Raw genomic sequence first — 23002 nt, forward strand, 5'->3', positions numbered from 1 at the left:
AGAACTAATGCCTGGACAGTTATCCCAATAAATCCCCCTTAGCCTCTTGCTACAAAGGCCAGTCAGGTCCCAACTCAGAATCAATGATATTACTACAGATAGCTCAAGGGTAATTTGGAAGCTTCCTTAGCAAATGAGGGGACTCAGGTACCCTCTCAAGAGCTCTTGGAGTTTTCTATAACATCTCTATGATAATATATTTGACTCTAAAGCAGTCCAAGTGAGGTAAGCCCTCAGGAAATGTCCTGAAGGGGGGAGAATGGTCACAAGTATAACCTCCTCTCAGCACCAGGCCACTAACCCAGAGAATTCAATTCTTGTGGGACGGTCACTCAAAGTCTGCTTTGAACCTACTCCCCAAAAAGCTGATGGAAACAGATGAGGAAAATTCTAAAGAACTACCTTGTACTTTCTCTAGAAACGCAATCTACGAATAGCAAAACCAATTTGAAAAAAATATAGATGCTACTTAAATTTCAGAGCCATTATCAGTGTGAGCAAACTATGAACTAGAGTGGACAAGCATTTAAGTCCCTATTCAATAATTTTGATTGTTAACTAATTTGGATTAGTTTTGATTTAACAGAGAGCATGAATCAAACTGGTTAAAACCTTAATAATGTCATAATATTGATTAATATAGTAAATCCTGAATATAGAAGATCTATGATTCCATTAATACTTCCACTTCATGAACAGGATTTTTACAAAATCAAAGCAATGCTCTTTTGAAGAACAAAGTTTTAGGACAATGAGGAAAGACAAAGTAATCATTACAAATTCATTATGGATCTATCAGAGACTTTTTTAATCCACTCAAATCCAAGTACAGAAGATCAGACTCTGATCCTATATTATTTCTACATTTTTAGAACTTTTCACTCAAATTCAAGGTTACAATGGCCTTAAAAACACCCACAGGAAAAGAATGACATGAATGATAATATGATGTACTAGCTGTTGCATTAGAGTGGTTATTTTTCTTTTCTCTACTTTTCAAATTTCCTATTGCATGTAATATAATTTTGTAATTAAAATCGTAAATTAAGAAAATTCAAGGTTACAAAACACAGTTAACTTTATAAAAATAATTCTTCAAACAATGTGCAGAAAGGAGACAGTCAACCAAGATAAAGAAGATGGTTGAGGGAAAGGTCCACGGGTCCTGGGAGGAGCTTGAACAGTGAATGGCATCACCAGCGTTCCCCGGCATCGAGTCCTCGGAGACAAGAGGCAGCGGGAGCCCCGTTCCCATGGCACAATTCCCTCCAGCCACCGATGACAGAGGCTCGATTTTCACACGCTTATTAGTCTTGTGTGCCTCGGAATCTCAGAGCACTTTTGGAGTCTGCCTTGATTTGGTTTGATGGTGAGGAAAGAGAGGTTCACACACTAGAACCAAATGACCATGGAAGGTCACAGCACTGGCAAAAGCGGCCCTTACCAGCCTCACCAGCATTCTGTAACCCATGGGCCTAGGAAAGATTAGGTAACATTTCTTTTTCAAATTATATTGCATTTGCTCAACTATGTTCACTTAAAAACAAAACAAAAAAAACAACTATATGCATGAGACCTGTAAGCAGACCTCATTCACACTGACAGCCCACAGCCGGGACTCTCCGTCCCCTTGCAGGTTTTTTTTGGGCAATAAAACCAAAATCTATATTTAAAATATGTGTGCCTCTCATAAGATACATTTTTAAAATTCAGTGTTTAAATAGCATAGTGGCCATTCCAAATGAGAAACTTTTGTTTACTAATATGTGTTTACTACATTGGCATATAAAGTAGAAAGCCCTCAATCAGGATTTCAGAGTCGTTCCTCAAGAAATCACACGACGTGTGCCCCAAGGCTGCACGTGCTCTAATGTGACCTCCTTCCTCAGGCTCTAAATGCGTCCTCCGAGTCGGAGGTATCTGCAGGTTGGCATCTGCCTAATCCCACGGGGTCCTCTGGCGGGTGTCACAGCTGCTGGTTGGTGAAGAAGGATTTAGTCTCCCTGCAGACAGGATTTACGCAGAGCGGGCAGCTCAGAACCAGCTGCTTGGAGCACAGCTCGTTTGATTGGATGTGTGAGTGCACCAAATCGGCCAGGGCCTGCAAGGCGGGTGACAAGAGGCAAAGATTCATCAGAACAAAAAGTCTGCTGTCTCCCCCATCCATGCATTTCCTCTCCCATCTGTCCTGATAATCACTATGGCTTGGGGTTTCTTTTAATCTGAATTATGAACCCTTTGAACCACATTCTATAATATCTTTCTCTCCCAAGCACCCTCAGCTTGGAGAAAACTTAAAATAGAGACTTTAGAGAGTGAAATCCTCTTCCCCCGCCCGCTAAACCTCGTTGGTCTCTGAAAGGCAGATTTTAAATCAGACAGTGGTAGGTGGATAGAAGTGAAAAAATGGGGGCTATCTAAAGGAAAAAGGAGTGAGAGGATAAGGATTTCGATTTTATTTTTGTAATTAATTGGACCTCAAAATGTTCTAATATGTGAGAAAAACCAATATTCTGAGCGAGTTTCTCAGAGGATTACTCTCTGATATGTTCTACTAAAAGGTTTGTAACTCCAGAGATACCTCAGAGAACAATGGATTTCCATTAAGAGACTCGGATCTTCTGATGTTTTCAACTCCACACTGAATCAAATGAGAAAAGGGAGGAAAAACACATACACGTTTTATTTTCCTTGTGGGTTTTTTTAAAGAAACTGACTGCTACGGAACACACGCACGCACACACACACAATTCAAAGTCTTACTTCAAAAGAATTCTAACATTGCTCAGAAATGAAACATTCACAGGACCACGCCATATGCTGATTTCCAACCATTATCATAAAATGGCTCTTCAATTTCTATTCCTCCCCCTACCCAGCACCTTACCATAGGTGCTTTGTTTCCAAACCATTTTTGAGGGTGTATTTGATAGAATTCCCAAGTAATTTTAGTCTGCTTACCACTCTTTTTTTATTGTATCTTTCTAATGCACACCTTTATAGACTCTACCGAAGGAGAATGTTGACATAAGTGTATTTTTATACCTGTTTTGATTCCAAGTGTCAAAAGAGGTAAATTAATTTAATGAAATTGAACCTAGATGGGACCCAATTTAGAGTTGGGATTTTATACCCTTACATTTTAAAAATCTAAAATAAAAATCTGAGCATTGTTTCAGTATCATCCCTGCTCTCCTCTCCAAAAATATCTAGTTAATTATCCCCCAAATAAGTGAGAAATATCTCATTATTATTTATTCAGGTAGTTAGGATCTTCTCTTTCCCTTTCCAAAATGTTGATGGCTTTATCTTTTAAGTCAGCATTAACATCAGAAGACTGGTATGGGGAAATGCTGAGGTTCAGCAAACACAAGAGACTGTAGTCTAAAACTTCATGGAGAAGCCAGTACCAGCAAGGTAACCAGAGGTGGCCAAGTGTCTCAGACATTGCTGATGGGAGCATTAAAGGACACATTTCTGTAGGGAAATGAGGTGAAATATGTCAACATTTACATTCCATTTCTAGGAATGTATCCTCAGAAAATAATGGGAAAAATAAAAAAGGAAATGTTTATCACAGAGCAGTATATGACGGTAAAAAATTAGAAACATCTTTAATGTATACTAATTAAGAATTTGTTAAAAATGATTACTTAGATATCATTATTTATTGATATGGGTCCATAATATATTTTTAAGAAAAAAGGCTACAAAATATTAGGAATAAAATGCCATTTTGTTAAACATGTAGAAGAATAACATTTTAATTAAAATATACACACACACATATAGAGGAAAAAGAGGTCTTATTTTTACCAAAGAATTAACATATTATGCTTGAAGGGTAGGATTCTGAGTGAGTTCTACTCTCAATGTTATACTTCTCTCAACTGTCTGAGCTCTATTATTTTTATTATCAAAAAGCAGTAAAGTTATTTCTATTTGAGGAAAACATTCAAACTACTTTTCAAAGAAAAGTTAGTTGTTTTCAACAGTATATTCTCCCATCAAAATAATAAAATAAATTGTAGCTAGATGGTTGTCTTTATTCTCTATGGACTAATTTATTGGTCACTAATAATCCATGGATTACTAAGATGTGTTTACTAAGGAATGACCTCAGTTTAGTAAAATGAATGAATGTGAATTACCATTCAATACAAACAAAAAAGTACACGCTGCACTTAAGTCTTTTCAGCAAGCTCACAGTTAGCCTAGGTCATGGTGGCATACAGAAGGCATCATTAAATGAAATCCATGGACAGCCCTGAAACCTCATTTTAGCCAATTACAACGTCCCCATAAATTCTTTATCAGAACTACTGACACGTAATTTAGGCACCCTCTAACTTCATCAGCACTTGATTGATGGCCTGCATGTACACAAAAACCTGTGGGGTTGGGTACTGGCTGAAGCTCGCCTCCAACCCACTCTCCACCCGGCCCTGCACCTGCCACCCCGTCCCAGAGAGGGTGAAGGATCCTTCGAGGCCAGGCCTCCATCAATCACACTGGATGACCAGGGACAGGAGTTCTGGCAGAAGATGGGGGGAGGGCTTCCTGGTCCCAGCGCCTCCACAATTCCCACAGAAACAATGCTATAAATTGGACTCAGGTTTCAGGCCGACCCTCAGGAGCCGTGAGATGGTGAGCCATAGTTTTTCTCCACTCTGAACAACAATTCACATCCATCTTACAGTACAAGACACTAAGCATAGTATTTGTTATTTCAATAATCAGATTGATAACAACACAGGAGTAAACAGCTAATTAAGTGCATAAAAAAAGGGGGTCGAGAAAATGACATGCTCTTTTCCTAAATGACGATGACTCTTCTATGCCTCCGAAACCCAAGGCACACTATTAAGTGAAGAAAAGGAATTACATAACAATAAAATCTTCTTCCTCCAGATTGGTGAGAAGTGCAATTATTTTTTCTTAAGGAAATGTAGTGTTTATTACTTTCAAGTGGTACGATACCCAAATTAAACACAGTGACGCTGCCCGCAATGGGCCCAGTCTCAGCACGGCACAAAAGTGCTTCCCCGCCGCGGAAGTGGGACTGACTGAATGTGGTCAGATTTCTTGATCAGATTAAGTATTATTCGGAGCAAGGAGGACAGAGTACCTGCACACACATATACCACGCAGTATTTCTGAATGACACAATTAGATCCCGACAGACAGTTTCCCTTTAAAACCAATCGCAGTGGGATTAATAAGGCAGACGGCAGCGTTACCTCGTTAGCTAGAACTTGAGAGTACTCGATGTCCAGTTCATACAGTGTTTCAATGTGGTCGCTGGTGAACGCAATGGGGACCAGGAGGATATTCTTCCACCCCCGCTCGCAAAGCCCTCTGATGGTCTCGTCTGTCTGAGGACCCAGCCAGGGCATCGGACCAACCTAGGAGAAAGGAGGATGCGTGCCCAATGGCCCCACTTCTCCCGCTGTCGGGCCCCGCACTGCCCAGGCACACACACCTTCCTTGAGAGCAAGGGCCGTGCTTTCCACCTGCTTTAATGGGTTTTGGTATTTCCACATTGAAGCTGGAATCCTTCTAGAAATTGGCAGGCTATAAATACCAGTTCTGTCACTACAACTGGAAATCATACAGTGAGTCACTGGAACTCAGCTAGTCACTCGATTTCCCCTCCCGTCAGACTGGCGGGCAGAGTTCTTTCTGCCCATGGTAAGCCATCAGGTTACACACAGTCTGTGTGTATGAAAGAGCCAAATCTCACCGTTTCATAACTAAGTCCTAAAATAGGTGTCCTCGAAAGAGCCGACTGCCCGCGACGTGCGGAAGCCACCCACCTTGGACTGCCAAACCAGCCGGTAGGGGTTGGAGTAACCCAGCTTCTCCATGACTTTCTGGACAGTGGCGCCCACCTCCTGAGGGTAGGGGTCCCCTCTGTTGACCACCTGCAGCAGAGACACATGGGTGTTCGGTCACAACCTTGTGAAGGGTTCCAAGAGCCTGAGACGCACAGTTGAAGGAGGTAAGCCCTGGACCGGAGTCCTCCCCTTCTGTCTTCTGCACTAAAGACAACACAATCTGAGCTCAATCGCCAAACTTCCTTGGATCCACTTCTTCATTGGCCAAGGGTCAATCTTCTCTAAGGACCCTAAGAAAAGGTCAAATTCTATGCCCCATGTTATCTGTGGGAAACTGACAATGTGTAACGATGGAGGATGGGTCTCTACGTGCCCCCATCTGAAACAGGGGAATGAATGACACAGAGCTGGACAGGAGTCAATATGGGATGAGACTTCTACCTTGGTAGTCACTGGAGTGGCTGACTTTGGAAAGGAACTGAAAGAAGACTGTGTATAGAACTGAGCTTATGGGGTTCAGGGAAAGAAAAGGGTAAACGCCAGTGGAATAAGGGAGACGAGAGAAGCAGCACATGGGCTCAGATTCCAAGGTCCTGAAGGATATGACCGGTGCCTTCTTTTTTTTTTTTACCTATGCCTTCCAATTCCTCTTCCTACAACAATGGACTACAGACTAATGCTTTGTGTACAGCGAATGTCTGATAAACACTTCTGACAGAACAGCTTAATACCTTGAAAGTGTTTAATAAAATTGTATTTTTACTGCTTTAATATTTAGTTTCATGCTGACTCCCTAACACTCTTACCCTGCTGTATTTCTCCTCAATGTAACACTTATTACCGCCTAAAATACCACAATATTTTCTTATGTATTATGTTTATTATCTGTTTCCCCCACTCGCTGGGGGCAAAGATTTATATCTATTTTGTTCATTCCCAGATCCTGTGAATGAACCGGATAGAACAGTGGATAGAACAGTGTCTGAAATATAGCAGGTGCTCAATAAATACTGCTGACATGAAATACTGATGAACTATTTTATGATCTACTAAAAATTAGTTAAAAAGCCATTAGAAAGATAAATGTAGAAGGAATGAGGGAAATATAAAATCACCATCAGAGCAACACAGAAATAATTGCTACAGGCAAGATCCAGCGATGGATGCTAAAATTGCAGGGCAAAAATATGTGAAATAAGACACTTGGGTAGTCTCAAAGACTCTCCCCTAAGATATTTTTTAATTACAAAAAGGAAAAGAATGACTGCGCCATGGACAATCCAGTAGACACCACCTTTGACAAATGACCAACGATCATAACACCAGCAGGAAGGCACACCTGTCATCACGTACCCGAGATGATGCTCTGAGGAGGACAGGTCACCCCTGGGGTATCCTTCCCTCCAAGGCACAACCTCGGTGTAATCATGAGGAAACACCAGACACGTCCAAACAGGAGAGCATGCTACATCACAGCTGACGCTCTACAGAATCACTCTTCACAACTATCAAGGTCATGAAAGACAAAGACAGATGGGAGGACACAAGGAGACAGGACAACTGAATGTGAGGAGGGGTCCTGGGTTGGGTCGGGAACAGAGAAAGGACCTGGTGGAAGAAGTGGTGAACCCCGAGGAGAGCCTGGCCTTCGGTTAGCAGTACTGCCCATGGTTCAGGTCTTGTTCTGACCACTGCACTATGGGTATGTGAGGCGTCAACCTCAGGCATAGCCACGTGGAGGGGATGTGGCACTATTTTGCAATATCTGTAGTCTAAATGTTTTCAAATAGTACGTTTTTTAAAAAGCCATGAAGTGGGGGAGGGGAGTGTAGGGGTAAGAATAGCTGCTACATCCATTTTCTTCCTCGGCAATCCCACGCTCCACCCACCCCTTTCTTATCGTCATAACTTCATGGCATTCCTCAGTCCCACACAGAACCCTGGGCAGCAAAAAAAAACCTGGGAGCAGCATGCTCAGACCTGGGGGGCGGGGGGGGGGGGTGGAGGGAGAAGTGGGGCCGAGGGTGAAAGAACAGAAGGCAGCACCTGGAAACGTTCATGTGTAAAAATGTGTTTCTTCCTTTCCCAATTCAAGCGCCTCCCTTCTGGCACTTCAGACGTGGCCTCAACACACCAGGACAGTTATAAATAGGATGAGGATGGAGAAGGAAGATGGACATGTGAAGAGGATTTGCATAATGCCAGAAAAAGAGACTAGGAACCTGTTCAAATGAAACAGGCAGGCTTCCAGAGGAGAGAAATTGATCTCCAGGGCCACATACTGCTGAAAGGGCAACTGCTTAGCTGAGATGTAGGAGTGGGAAAAGCTGCAAAGGGCTCGACCCTGGTGACCACAAGGTGGCAGTAAAGACCAATTAGAAGAGTGGCCCGACTCTCATTAACTCCATTAGCCCTGGAATTAAAACCTTGATAACACCCAAGAAGATGAAATTCTCCACCTCTCCAGCTTTGAAAGCAATGTCTGTAGGACAGGATGCTAGTTCTGAGCTGATGAAACTGGCTGCTTATTCCAAGCACTTCCATGTATCACGCTGGCATACCTGCTGGATCATCCTTGTTCCTATACACTCGTATTCGCTTGCCCAAGCGTGGTCCTTAGTCTTAGCAAGTTAAAAACCCTAGTGGTGCCCTGCAGGGTGGCTCATTTAGTTGGAGTGTCGTCCCTTACACCAAAGTTTCCACTTCAGTTCCCGGTGGGGGCACATATGGGAGGCAACCAATGGATGTTTCTTTCTCTCTCTCTCTCTCTCTCTCTCTCTCTCTCTCTCTCCCTCTCCCCCTTCCTCTCTTTCTAAAATCAATCTTAAAAACAAAAACATATCCTCGGGTGAGGATTATAAAACAACAACCTGTACTCGCTTCCTGGAATTCAGAAAACCCCTGTCAAGTCTTGAGGACAAAAGAGTGAGATTGAGAGCCCTCCGTCTGAATGAAGGGCCTACGGTCAAGCCGCCAAAACATCAGACAGGTCAGAGCAGTCTACTGTGCCACTTATTAGAAATCCTTATATGTGACTATATCTTCAGGTTGTTATGATTTCTACACAGTATTATAAATTGTAAATATTATAATCAGAATGAATCATTATTAGGTCTCAAGAAGTGAATTAAGTTAAATGAGCACCACATTAAGTCTGAGATTTTAGAATTCAGGACATTGTAGAAACTGGGTCCATGTTACACATTGAGAAATCCTCTACCATGAGGTCATCCGACAAAATGTTCTTACTTACAGACATTGGCAGTGAGTGGGCAGAAAAAAGAATGACCACCTCGCTCCTCTTCTCCGGTGGAAAACAGTCCAGCTCTTTCCGAATGTGGTCTGCGAAGCACTGCAGGAATGCGGAGAAAGGAGGATCAGGAGCAAGTGGAAGGAAGAGGTGGAGGGAAAGACAGTGTTTTTAAAATGAGAGCCACACCAGAAATGCCGGAGCAACCCTCAAAACTCGGAACTCTCTTTTTAAAAAACTGCAAACAGTACGGTCTCGCTTGCTTTGGTTCATCATCAAAATGGCTCCTAACGGTTTCAGGGGCCTGGGGAATTTGATGGGAAACTTCTAACGCTCGCTAATGGCTCACTGAAAATGAACGCTCTGGATCTGCTGTCCCCCGGGAGGAGCGGGGCACACTTCCAGATGGAAAGGAAACACAGATGGGAAGGAGAAGTTGTTTTAAGACCTCTCATTTGCTCGGTTAGCAGGAAAACAGCTTACAGGGTCTTTCTAAATCTCCTTAGTTTGGCTTTCAGGCATATTGCATTAAAATGCATTAGACAGAAATAGTAGAGGAATAAGAAAATATCATCTATTTTTATGACCTTTTCCTTCTGAGCCCAATATCCTCACTGAGTCAATCTTCATAACAACCTTCACAACAACAGATGAGAGGTTGTAAAAGTCCCATTAAATTCACAGAGGGCGGAAAGATGCGCCGGCTCGGGAGCCCGTTCAGTCACATCTGCGGAACTTGGGCTAGAACACAGGCCCACCTCCTCCCCCAAACCTCTGTCGACCAGACCAGTTAATTCCCTTCGTCTAGTTGGCACTTTCCGACTCACATCAATAGGTGCTGAAATACCAGATCTGAGGAGGCTTTCTTTCATCTTACACTTTAATCATTCTTTGTCATTTCACTTATAAAGCAAATGCTACAAAGGACATTAACGGGCCAATTGACAAAATTCCAATATAAACATGGATTAGATAAATTAATCAATGTTAAATTGACTGAAGTTGAATATTGTATCATGGTTATGGGAGAAAATCTTCCTGCTATTTAGGTATAAAGAGTGATTTTATATATGACTGTATGTGTTTAAAACTTATTCTCAAAAGGTTCAGGAAAAAAATGATGTATAGATATATACATACACAGAGATAAATGTTAATATTAATAATATGTGAATCTAGGTAAAGAGTAGACTTTTCTGCATGTTTGAAATTATTTCCAAATAAAAAGTGTTTTTTTATTGTTGTTTTAAATCTTTATTGTTGACAGTATTACATATGCCCCTTTTTTCCTCCCATTGACCCCTTCTAGCCCACCAAATAAAAAGGTTTTTAAAACATTATAAAGGACAATTTACCAGAACCATGTAAATTTATACTTGTTGGTATGTGGATATATAACAATTTAGGATGAGCAAATTATTCCTCAATAAATACTGACATATTACTAATCTTTACAGAACCCTCAAAAATTGGTAAATAAATGCCCCAGAGCACAAAATGGCACCTAGAGAGTTAGTTCCCTTAACAAACTTTATTATTGACTTATAGGTTGTGACAGGAGTAGATGCAAACAAAAACAGGATTTTCTGGTAGTCTTTGCAGTGTTTGGAAACTAAAGATGCTCACAAAAGATTATTTCTGGACAAAAGCCTAGATGAGGAGGCCCGCTGCGAAGTGCACGTAGGAGCCCGGAACATCCACTTACTCCAATTATTCCAACAGCTGGGTAACAGCAGTAAAATGACCGTTTTACATAATTGCTGCCTATAATAAGTGGGAATGTTGATTTAAATTTTTTAGTTTTAGTTTTTAACTATATTTTTATAGTTTTAATTTAGGGTCTAGGTTTGGGTTTGTGTGTTTTTTCTATTTCTGCTAGATAGCCAATCTCCTTCTCATGTAATCTACATGATATTAAGAATAAAATCTATGTATCAATTTTTTTGTTCCCAAAGAAGTTTAATATTTTTCCTTTTCTCTTCTTGCAAACCTGCAAGTACAAACACAATTTGTTACGGCTTACAACAGACCCTAAGCCATTGTCAAAACTGAGGAGCCGTGGGCAAGCCCAAGTGCTACTTAAATCATCTAGAATCCATCTGTGGTATTTTCTCCATGCACTCCCTCAGCAGAATGAAAGAGGCAGGCGGCTCTCAGAGCCTTCAATCACAGCATCCAGGGGGCAGATAAATGCCTCTGAGATTCCCTTTCATTTTGTGAACGGAGACTTCCTCAGTTAAGAGACCTTTCCATCTTTCTGCTTCCCCCCTTTTCAAATGGCTGAATTTTAATGCAAATCTAATTACTCACTGGATCAGGGCAGGCAGATGCTGTGCAGACCCCGCAGTTCTCTACCACATGTCAGTGCTGACCTGGAACACCCCTCGCTTCCAGTCCAGGCCTCCAAGAGCAAGAGTCGCAGCTCACTGGGGCTCCGGTGGTACTGACTGGACCAGCAGACGAGTGGGGGACACCGAAGCAAAACCACACCCATCCCTAGGAAGGTGCCTTCTTGTCACTTTTGACTTAAAACCGAATTTGAACCTAAGGGTTAACCCTTGACTTCTACAAGCCTAAGGAACGTAGTCTGCTCATGGGAGAGCTGGCTGCTTTTAATGATGTCTAGCACCATCTAGCGGTTACAGATTTTAAATGATTCCAGGCTTTTAAAAAAAGATGTTACTAGTAAGTTGGTATTTTGCCAGTCAGAGAATGTCCAAGGAATGAAACATAAACTGGGTGAAATCTGAATCACTTAATATTTCTCCTACCTCAATCAACTCCAAGGCAGAAACTTCCACTGGCAGAACAAAACTCTATCTGCATGATATAAGGCATTTGTAGCAACGCTCTTGTATTCAGAGGGCAAAAAAGGATATTAAAATGAATGAATGAATGAATGAATGAATGAAAGCTAGTTAGAGCTATTTTACCATTTGCGACAGCATGGATGGACTTTGAGAGTACTATGTTAAGTGAAATAAGTCAGACAGAGAAAAAGAAATACTGTATGATTTCACTTATATGTGGAATCTAAAGAACAAAATAAGCAAATAAACAAAACAGATACAGACTCATAGATACAGAGAGCAGACTGATGGTTGCCAGAGAAGAGGAGGGTTGAGGATCTGGCTGAAAAAGGTGAAGGGATTAAGAAGTACAAATTGTCAGTCACAAAATAATCTGAGGGGTATAAAGTGCAGTATAGGGCAGCTGTCGCCAACTGGTGGTCCATGAGGTCCGAAAGGTTAGCAACCGCTGGTATAGGGAATATAGTCAATGCTAGTATAATAATTATGTACGGTGCCAGGTGGGTATTGGAAATATTGGGGGACCACTTTGTAAAGTATATGATTATCTAATCTCTATGCTGCACACGTGAAACTAAAATAAAATAATATTGAATGTAAACTGTAACTGAAAAATAAAATTAAAAACAAAAAGCCACTGGCTTTAGAATTATACTTTTCACTGTTCTCCTAATGTCACCTATTAATATAAATATTATAAATATAAATTGCATAGAATTTTGAAATTTCTTCTAATATATAAAACTTTCTTCGATTGAAATGTTAAATTTCTTTTCATGTCTGAGAACATGTAGATATAATACCTTTAAGTTTTAAAATTTTTGATATCTTAAAGGATTTAGAACACAGAGGGTTTATTTGTCCGCCATTCAGTCTATGAATGTACGTTAGCAGAAACACCTTGCGTAATCTTTAACGTTCTTCTGGTCATTGGGAAACCCAAAACTCAAAATGTAATTCTGCTATGATTTGTGACTAACAGTATTAACCTGAAGAAACAAAAGAGTCTAAACTTTAATCTTTAAATGTATTTTCTCTTGTCACAATAATCCTTTTTTTAATCCCCAGCATGCAATTTAAGCCAGAGAACCGTGAGGCTCAGAGGGACACCTGTAAATGAACTGTGATGGGCTGCGGGTAGGTTCCGGCTTACCTGAATGAGGAGGGGATGCGTGGGCCACCTGTCAATTGTGCTCCACTTCATCATGGGCTTCTTTCCCACTTTATTATAGTATCTGTAAATGGCGTTTAAGCTGCTACCTGAAATAGGCAGGGGCCACTTAGTAGATGCCTACTGACTACAGTGAAAATAAGAAAACAGGACTAGTAAAGGCAGTAATTATAAGTTCAACATAGGCAACTGCTTCTATACTGAGTCAGTCTAACTACAATCATCCCAATGCTCTAAAATGCATACAGACTTCACTGCCCTGCAAATGAAGATCACTAAAAAGGAATCCATTTCAACGGCCTTTCAAAGATTATTGAGGTCATTTCTAGTGAGAAACACGATGGCAGTGGATTTATGAAATATTAGTGGTCGTTATTTGCAGCGACCAAGTCTTACAATTAACAGCATGTTGAAATTATTTTCCCACTATGAAGGTAATCAACCCCATTGCAGCAAATGTAGGGGGTGGGGGAGAAGGAAAGAAGCCAGCCATTATTCCCATTTTACTAGTACATCATTGTTTTATGCTAGCATAGTTCTTTCCAGTTATATTTCCTTTTAGCTATCTTGTTTTACAAAGTTGTAATTTTAATATGTATGCAACTGTGCATCCTGAGTATTTTGGGCATTTTTAGTTAATACTATGAGAAGAGTATTTCCCACATTATAATAAAAGCTTTATAACCATCCTTTTTAATGGCTTGTTGATAAAAACAGCAGCTTATTGAGGTTTCTATGAGCACTCTCTTTTTATCTGCTTTTACAACATTATCATCATCCCCTAGAATAAGTTAAATGAGTATCAAAACCTTACAGGTAATCTAACAAAACGTGTATTTCTAAGGAAGAGATGGAAATCATGAAAATTTAAAGCCTAACAGGAGGTAAATGGTACCAACCCAATACAATTTTATCCTGGCCTAGGGGAGCTGGAACTGGGGCCAAGCCTTAATCCTATGAAACTGATCCTAACACAAGGACTCTTCCTCAATCTTAATGTAGAGTAGAAGTTCCAAAACATTTCATGCTTCCCAACACCAATCCACTGGTTTCTAACTATGAGACTACTCATCAGTTAGGTTTCCAACTTATAATGCTAGTCGGGACAGAGCCATATTTAAATCAAAGGAATATTCTTAGGCTAAGACTCAACTTTAAAAAGACAAATGAGTTCACTTTAGTGAGTAGAATACAATGAACCAGGAGAATCCAAACTGAGTCTATTCCAGGTTCTGGAAGCCACATAAGTTGCCCTACGTCACTCAGAACCATCCATTAACTACCAGAAGTAGTAATTAAGAGGAAAGTATAACTAAAAAAATCACTTGTGATTGATATACAGAATATACCGGCTCTGCCACAACGTGTGTCTACAAGATGCAATAGAAAAACGACACTCTAGTGGCTTCAAAGAATGAATGTGGTTCCCGAAGGCTTTCATATCTCTGAAGTGAAGAGGTGTGTGCCCTTACACATGAGATATACTGGAGAAAAACTGCACAGACATGGATGTTTTAAGCACACGAATAGAGCCAGCTGTGTAATGAAACCCACAGTCAATCCTTCGTCATATAAGTAACGATCTTCTTAAGTTGTCTAATTTTGACCGCATTTACATGTTGAGATATATATATATTTTTTAAGTATAGCTTAGGTATTTATAAAATCTGATTCCTTCTCCAATAGCATATCACCAGACATTTTGAAGTTGGAGAGGTACATTTCCAAAGGAAATCACAGTGCCAACTGTTGATGTCTGAGAGCTCAGGCGTTTTCATAGGCGCCCTACACACAGCAGGTCTTCCAGTGGCCTTCCGTCTCTCCTTAGAGTTATACAGTAATATACACTGATATCCAAAAGCGGTTTGGGAGTAAAAGTGTGCTGACCCCAATCCTTGAAACAGAATACAAGCAAATGTATGTGTAGGTGACAGTAGAAGCTTCACCCACAACTGATGAGACAGGGATTGGCAAATGCAGATTACTTTCCTGCTCCTGTTAAATATAGGAAATAACATGAATCTAGAATTCTAAATTTGCAGAGGAAATCTCAAATTGGGTTGTGATTTAATCAGTAACCAACCCATAACTGAAGCATAATAAAAAAAAAAATAACACTATTCTCAATATTCTATGGGCTTTTAAAATGTAAACAGTGGCCCTAACTGGTTTGGCTCAGTGGATAGAGCGTCAGCCTGCGAACTGAAGGGTCCCAGGTTCGATTCTGGTCAGGGGCATGTACCTTGGTTCAGTCTGCGGACTGAAGGGTGTGCAGAGGCAGCTGATCGATGTTTCTCTCTCATCAATGTTTCTAACTTTCTATCCCACTCCCTTCCTCTCTGTAAAAAATCAATAAAATATATTTTTTTAAATGTAAACAGTGATCACCTTTGCTACATTAATAAGAATATTAGGGTATCCATAACAATCAGTTTATTATACAAATATAGAAAGTACTTAATCCTGATCCATTACACCAGTGATTTTCAACTTTTTTCATCTCATGGCACATATAAACTAATTACTAAAATTCTGCAGCACACCAAAAAAATATATATTTTGCCAATCTGACAAGAAAAAGGTATAATTTTGATTCATTCATACCAGACTGCTACTGCTGCTACAGTTGTGTTGGCTGTTGTCTTTTGTTGGTTTTTGTTTGTTTGTTTGTTTGTTTTACAATCTAAGGGAAAAGAGGTCAGTGCCCTTGACTAAATAGTCAGATGCTGCATGCTTTAAAAATCCTTGCGGCACCCTGGTTGAAATCGCTGCATTAAAGCATTGAACACTAGCAGCCACCGCCTTCCACCACCATTTGTAATTCTGAGCCGACTGGCCAATAACTCAAGGGACAGGCGAACCATGAGATTTCCAATGGACTGACCTGAACTCTCGAGTTTAAAGCAGACAGGCTGGATTTGCCATTCAAATCACAAAGGATTTATCCTTTCCTGCCGCACTCAGTTTCCTGGCTACTTCTGCCAGGGCCCTGTCCACCCTCCCACTGTCAGAAGCCCTTACCTGTGGTAGAGCAGCTGTACTGTGGGTACTGCGTGAAAGCAATAGCCCTTTCAAGCCCATCTCTCTCCATCTCTTCAATTGCTTCTTCTGTTAAAGGGTGGACGTACCGGAATCCAATATAGTATTTGTGAGGGGCTATTAGGAAGCATGTGTGGAAAGGAGAAAATATTAATCTTTATATAGATTCCTTCGAGTCACCAAACATAATGCAATGTCCAGAACAAAGAATAGTTGCACTAATTTCCTATGGTGCTGATAAACGGAGGGAAGTTTAGAATATTCCTTGGATCTTATCCAGTCCTCAGCTAGGACATGGACTTTTAATCACTACTGCATGGGACCAACCTCTCCCCTCATATACACACATCTTTTCTTAGCACAATGGTTTTTAAAACTCAAGCTTTGCCCACTGGAGTGGCTCAGTTGGTTGAGTATCGAAAGTTGCCAGTTCGACTCCCAGTCAGGGGAAGGCAACCAATCAATGTTTCTCTCTCACATCAATGTTTCTCTGTTTTTCTTTCTCTCTCTCCTCCTCCTCCCTCCCTCTCTCCATCTCTAAGCATGACCTGGTGAGGATTACAAAAAACCTGTGCCTAGTTCTCTTCTCCTTACTGAGATGAGAGACTCAAGAGAAAAGAGAAAAGAACAGGAATCTCCTCTCAAGTACCAGATGGTTTGCTTTTTCCTTCCATCTGGTTTGAACCCCCTTTCAGGTAGGGAAACGGAGACTCTCCAAGGTCAATGAACCTGCCCAAAGTCACACCCAGCAGATGCTCAAGCTGAAATTTTACCGTCTCTGCCCATCCCAGAGCCATGTTCCTTCCTTCTCTGCCCCCACCCACTTCCACCACCCAACTCCCTCCTCCTGTGCCCTCAGGCACAAGGTCACCAAGTTTATAGAAACGCTTTGGGATACTCAATACAAGTTCACTGATAACAAATGACTGAAATGATTTTTCTGTATTCATACAGGAAAAACACCCAACCGCAATTCGTAAATTGGAGGTACTAAATGAGATTTCAAATCATTGTTCTTGGCACCTAAGCACCTAAGGGCCCACATCAGCCATGTCTTTGTTCCTTTCTCCATAGCTTTACCAGTTCCCTCTTCTAAATCTTCCCTTGTCCTCCTAAATCTTTTTTCCTGCATTTTAAAAGCATCGACAACCGCACAATTCTTAGGCATTTATAAATCATGAAATTCAGAATTTCCTAACTTATTTCCCTGTCTTTTCATATGATTACACCTAACTTATGCTCAGGGATAATATGAGAATACACCACATAAACATTAAGTAATAATAAATAAACCCAAGATAATGTTACTATCCAACCAATAGCAGGGGCTAAAACTAAGAATATGACACTAGCACTAACCCGTTTGGCTCAGTGGATAGAGCATCCATCAGCGACCGAAGGGTCCCAAGTTCGATTCTGGTCAGGGGCACATACCTTAGTTGGAGGTTCCTGGCCCTGGTCTGGGCAGGAGGGGAGGCAACCAATCAGTGTATTTCTCTCACACTGATATCAATATTTCTCTCTCTGTCTCTCCCTCTCTCTTCCACTCTCTCTAAAAATCAAAGGAAAGATATCCTTGGGTGAGGATTTAAAAAAAGAATGACACTAAATTGCCACATAGGAAACATTTAGGTTACATTGAAGGAGAAGATAAACACATTACAAATACTCCTCAATAACGTGATCCAAGGAACCATGTTACCAAGAACAGGCGCAGAATAGCAAAAAAACGGAGAAGCATGTCTGCGTGGGAAGGAAGGTCTGACCCAATATTCGCTGGTTGGGGGCCACAGAAAGAGGAAGGAAAATGTATAAACGAAACCGAGTTCAGCTGTCTGTCCTTCTAAGCCACCAATCTTATGTCCTCTTGCATAAAACATGGTGAACTGTGACTAAAAACACACCAGAGGACAAGACCCTGTAAGCAAACTCCAAATGACTGATTGGTCAAAGGTTATGTGGCTCATCCGAAAACTGCCAACCTCCACAGAATCATCAAGTCCATGTCTAAGGCACGCCTGGCGACCTGAGGTGCGGTGGAAGTGGCCCTGGCTTTCTAACCTATGTGGAGACATACTACCATCAGATTGGCATAGTAAGATCCCGGTGCTGCAGGTCCACCAGCTTCTCAGGTTTCCTGTCCACCGCTGAAACGTAGCCTACATGCCTAGGGTGTGGAGTTCCTCAATACTGCAGACTAAGGGACGGGGAGAGGCTGCCCTCACAGATAAAGGCAGGGTGGGGGCTGCATTTTAAAGTGAGAGAGAGTGCAATACCCTGGAAAGAACAGATAAGGCTCCTCCCCCTCCCTACTCCTGGAGCTGGCAGAGTTGTTTTGTGTGTCTCAGTATTACATAAAAACAACGGTATATCCTACAGTCAACGGCGTCTTAAGTGAGATTAAATATGGTACTTATAGTTCATTTGAGCAGTGTTTCATGCTGTACATTATTATTCCAGTAGAGGGTTTCAGAGGACAGTTGCCAGAGGTGTGTGGTCCTCCTTTTATTTTTATTTATTTATTTTTAATTGATTTTAGAAAGAGGAAGGGAGTGAGGGAGGGAGAGAGAGAAACATTGATGTGAGAGAGAAACATTGACCGGTTGCCTCCTGTACATGTCCCAACCAAGGATGGAACCTACAACCTGGGTATGTGCACTGACCCGAAATCGTACCTGCCACCTTCCAGTGCATGGGGACGATGCTCCAACCAACTGCGCCACCCAGCCGGGCACCGTCCTCTTGTTAGTGCCACGTCTGACGAGGTGCACAGAGGCCTCAAGATGGTGGTACTGCCGAGAGCTGAAAGCAGCTGCTGAAAGCTGCTGAGTCTCATGGCTGCCGCGACAGCGAGCTAATTTGGCTCTACATGATGATCTGATAATTAGCTCTCCATACAGGAAGAAAAGGCAATCACAGCAGCCTCAATCCATTCCCAAAGCTTTCTTTCCGGAGCAACGACATGTGCGTCTTTTACTCAAACCCATCTCTACAGATCTTTAACGGGACTTTGGCTGAGTAGTGTATGTCGCCTCTTGCTTATCATCTAGCCCAACTTCATGCGCACCTCACACTACCTTTTGAAACTGATGTTCCAAATCTTTACCTTTTTAATCTGTCACATAAGGAAGTAACAGAAAAGGGTCTACGAGGACAAGGGAAAAGACCTCGAGAACTAAGTGACGGTGCATCACACAGGAACCCCCACAAAGCGCGAGGGGCCGGGACAGACTGCACTTGGCATGCGGCGGTGTTCTGAGTTTCATAACTACTAATGAGATGTTCGTTAAGAAGCACGCACCTGTGTGTGGGGACATCTTGTCCAGCAGCTTCACCATGCCTTCTCCTTGCTTGGAAGTCCACATCTTGATGGGGGATCCGCCGCCAATCCTGCGGTACTGCTCCTGGATTTTGGGGGTTCGACGTTTGGCGATGATCGGTGCCAGCCTACTAAATCATTTAACATGAGGGTACGTGAATTCTATTCCTCCTTAGCAACTCAGAATCATTTTCTACTCAATAAGAAAAAGATAAGCAGAATTTTAAAAAGAGTCTAAGAAGGCCAAGCCTTTGGAAACAGGAGCTGGAAGTCACTGACAAGGGCCAGCTCTCTCGGCCTCGATTACAGAGAAAACTGGGCACTCTCGGAGGAGCAGCCGCCTCTGCCCCGCAGCTGTTCTAGCACCCTGAACAGTCAGACCCCACACAAGTGGGCAGAGACCCTGGATGTGCGCTAGCTACGATCTTCACACCTCCCGATCCTGCACCTAGCAGGGACTGCGATGTATAGGACAGAATTAATATGCATTTTCTTACATATTCCTCTCAATGTAAGAAAATGCATATTAATCCTATAGATATACTTGCATATGTGAGCAAAGGTGTATGCAAAAGAATGTTCATTATAACAGTGTAAATAACCTAAATGTCCATCCATGAGGCACTGGCTAAATGAATTAAGGCCCAACCAATTCCTTACATCATGAAAAAAATGAGCCAGGTCTATATAAGCTGTTAGGGAACAATCTCCAAGACACATTAAATTCGAAGGGAAAAATAGTCCCGTACCTAATAATAAACATAATTACATTCACATCTGTGTAAAGAAAAGGGGGGATATACATGTGTATACACACATGTGCTTGGATATACATGGACTATTTCTGGATGTAACAGCGCTCACCTCCAGGGTGGCTCACTGGGAGGCTGGAGTTCAAGGTAAAAGGAACACCTGCCTTTTACTGTAAGCATCCTTACACTATTGGCATTTTTATTGTACACATGTATAAATTTTACACCCGCAGCACAAATGAATAACCAGCTGCTCAGTACCAGGAACAAACCCATCTCTACAGATCTTTACCGGGGCCTCGGCTGTGTCAGACAACTGCTCTCTAGGGCTCTGGGCGGGCCAGGCTCAAGAACACTCACTGACCTGCTCTCTCTCCTGCAATATCACAGCCTTCTCATGTCTAATAGAAAATCGTGCTGCTGCTCTAGCCACTACCAGACATGCATTAAAAACGCTTACTTTTTGAGACTATAGAGCTGCGATGCACATAAGGTGAAACGCACGGGACAAGTTATGAATAAGCACAGGTGTTCACGGGGAGCTTACTTTTGAATAGGAAGTGTCATTAGGTCTCGGTCCAAGAAGAGCCTCAGGAGGAAATCGTGAACGTCTCCGAGGGTTTCAGGGCCCCCCATGTTTAGCATCAGTATCCCAGTCTTCGGCTTCCTGCGTAAGAGAAAATGCAGTGGTTGATTTGTAACATTTCTTATTTCCCTCCAGGGAGGAATCTTGGCTCAGCTAGCAAACTCTCATCTGATCTGTTCAATGCAGAGGTAAAACGCTGCAGACCTGTGCGCTGCCATCCCACGGCTACCTGTCCGGGAGCGCACGGGGCCTCCAGGTCCGTGCGGTCCCCGCTCAGACTCTGACCTTCATCTCGGAGCTCCATCCATGGCACTGGTCTTCGCCAGGCTCAACATGTTTCTCTGTTGAACTGTCAGCCCTGAACGAAGATCCCATGCTTTGGGGGCTGAGTCAAGGTGTGATCTAAAATTGTCCTGAGCAGAAGCACCTGTTCAAGTGAATGCCTTATGAACACACAGGTTACCTGATCTCTCCAAACTTCAGGTTCCCCGTCTGTAAACAGACAGACTACCACCTGCCTCAAACGGATATTTTGAGAACTAAATGGAGAATGTGCTTAGTCACTTAGCATGATTGGTGCACACAGAAAGTTCTAGTGGACACAGAGAAGCCTGGGGTTCCCCTACAACTGTATGCTCTTGCATAAAATATAGTGAACTTCTCTTTATCCATTATTAAATGAAATGATTACTGACCTAAATTATTTCTTGCTACCCTCCTTCCTTCTCCAGCACCTACCTTTACTGCTTTAAGTAATTCCTTGAAAAAACTGTCTAATTTATTCAAATCAGTTCCAGCCTAAAGAATGAAGCACTGAATGAGCAAGGAGAAGCAAAAAGAAGACAAAACTCTGTCATAAAAGCTTTAAGTCAAATCCAGCCGACGTTGCTCAGTAGTTGAGCATCAACCCATGAACCAGGTCAAGATTCAATTCCCTATCAGAGCACAGGCCCGGGTTGTGGGCTCGATCCCCAGAAGGGGGTGTGCAAGAGGCAGCCGATTGATGATTCTCTCTCATCATTGATGTTTCTCGCCTTCTCCCTCTCCCTTCCTCTCTCTGAAATCAATAAGAACATATTTTTTAAAAGTTTTAAGTCAAGCAGCATCGGAGAAATCAAAACCACAAAAGACCTATGCAAAATGCAAACTTCTAAAATCCAGAGCAAGCCTGGAGCCTACACAGGCTGATGTGAGCCAGGCCAGAAACCTGCCAGGGGCAAGGTGGAGCCAGAACAGAGCCCAGTGCGTCCAGAAGGCTTCTGGAAGCCTCCAGAGACCACGACAGAGACTGGGAACTATGAGGTCAGGGCCTAAGGCAGGACCATGACCTGGAGGCCTGTGTGTCCCCAGGAACAGGGAGCTATGTGATGACAGTAAGAGAGTCTGCAAGTGGGTAAACTAAAGGAAACACAGGAGTGTATCTTCCATTCCTTTTTTCTCATTTAAAAAACTTAGATATAATTTACATTTTATAAAATTTACCATTTTAAACTGGTACAATTCGGTGGCTTTTAATATATTCACGAAGTTATGTGACTATGTGACTATCACAAGTCCTGAACATTTCATCACCCCTCAAAAATCCTTGTACCCATTGGAGCCACTCCCACTAATCTACTTCCTGGATCTATGGGTTTGCCTATTTAGGATATTTCATAGGAACAGAATCATATAATATGTGGCCTTTTGTGTCTGGCTTCTTTCACTTTGCATAAAATTTTCAAGATTCATCTATGTTGTAGCATCCACCAGTACTTCCTTCCTTTTCATGGCTGACTAATATTCCATTGTGGAGATGCACTCTCCAATCACTCTTGATAAAGCAGCTGAGAAATAACTAGTCCTGGGTTTACCCAAAACATCTGCGAAAGCAGTAAGTCCTATAGCCAACAGTGACACAGAGACGTCATTTATCCCTAAGGAAGATACTGAGATTTCCTTTAAGCTTCTAATTCTAATCAGGCCTCAAAATGACTCCTTGGAAGCCTAAATCAGAGATGGTATCAAGATGCAGACATTTCATCCAGAAGTCTCTGGCAAATCCAACTGTGACCAAATGGGCCCCGCGATATCCTTGACCCCTAGAGCCTCTTAGAAAACAGAACAAAGGGAGATGTCAACATGGGCGGCAAAGCAGGAGGGGAAGGAACACTTTCTGTTTAAGGGGAGATGGAGGCTGCTATGTGAGAAAGAGTAACAGATACCATTGTGGGCTGAACTGTGTGCCCCAAAAGTTAA

General features: G+C 42.0%; 1 protein-coding gene across 5 annotated transcripts in view; it reads right to left on the reverse strand.

Annotated features, from left to right (window-relative positions):
- Positions 1-784: 784 nt before the first annotated feature.
- The window catches only part of FECH (ferrochelatase), a 32081-nt gene continuing 9863 nt past the window's right edge, over positions 785-23002 (reverse strand). For 3 of the 5 annotated variants that reach the window (XM_006087133.3, XM_023752625.1, XM_023752623.1), the window contains exons 3-11: positions 20726-20845; positions 19409-19557; positions 16090-16224; positions 13051-13157; positions 9091-9189; positions 5817-5924; positions 5241-5405; positions 2582-2641; positions 785-2101 (exon numbers count right to left, since the gene is read on the reverse strand). In XM_006087133.3, coding sequence (XP_006087195.1) covers positions 1967-2101; positions 2582-2641; positions 5241-5405; positions 5817-5924; positions 9091-9189; positions 13051-13157; positions 16090-16224; positions 19409-19557; positions 20726-20845 — 1078 coding nt within the window. In that variant the 3' untranslated portion in view covers positions 785-1966. The remainder of the gene's footprint in view (positions 2102-2581; positions 2642-5240; positions 5406-5816; positions 5925-9090; positions 9190-13050; positions 13158-16089; positions 16225-19408; positions 19558-20725; positions 20846-23002) is intronic. The other 2 variants (XM_006087134.3, XM_023752624.1) reach the window with 2 other exon arrangements.

Source organism: Myotis lucifugus, unplaced genomic scaffold (assembly GCF_000147115.1).
Source record: "Myotis lucifugus unplaced genomic scaffold, Myoluc2.0 scaffold_36, whole genome shotgun sequence".
In the NCBI taxonomy this organism is placed as follows: Eukaryota; Metazoa; Chordata; class Mammalia; order Chiroptera; family Vespertilionidae; genus Myotis; species Myotis lucifugus.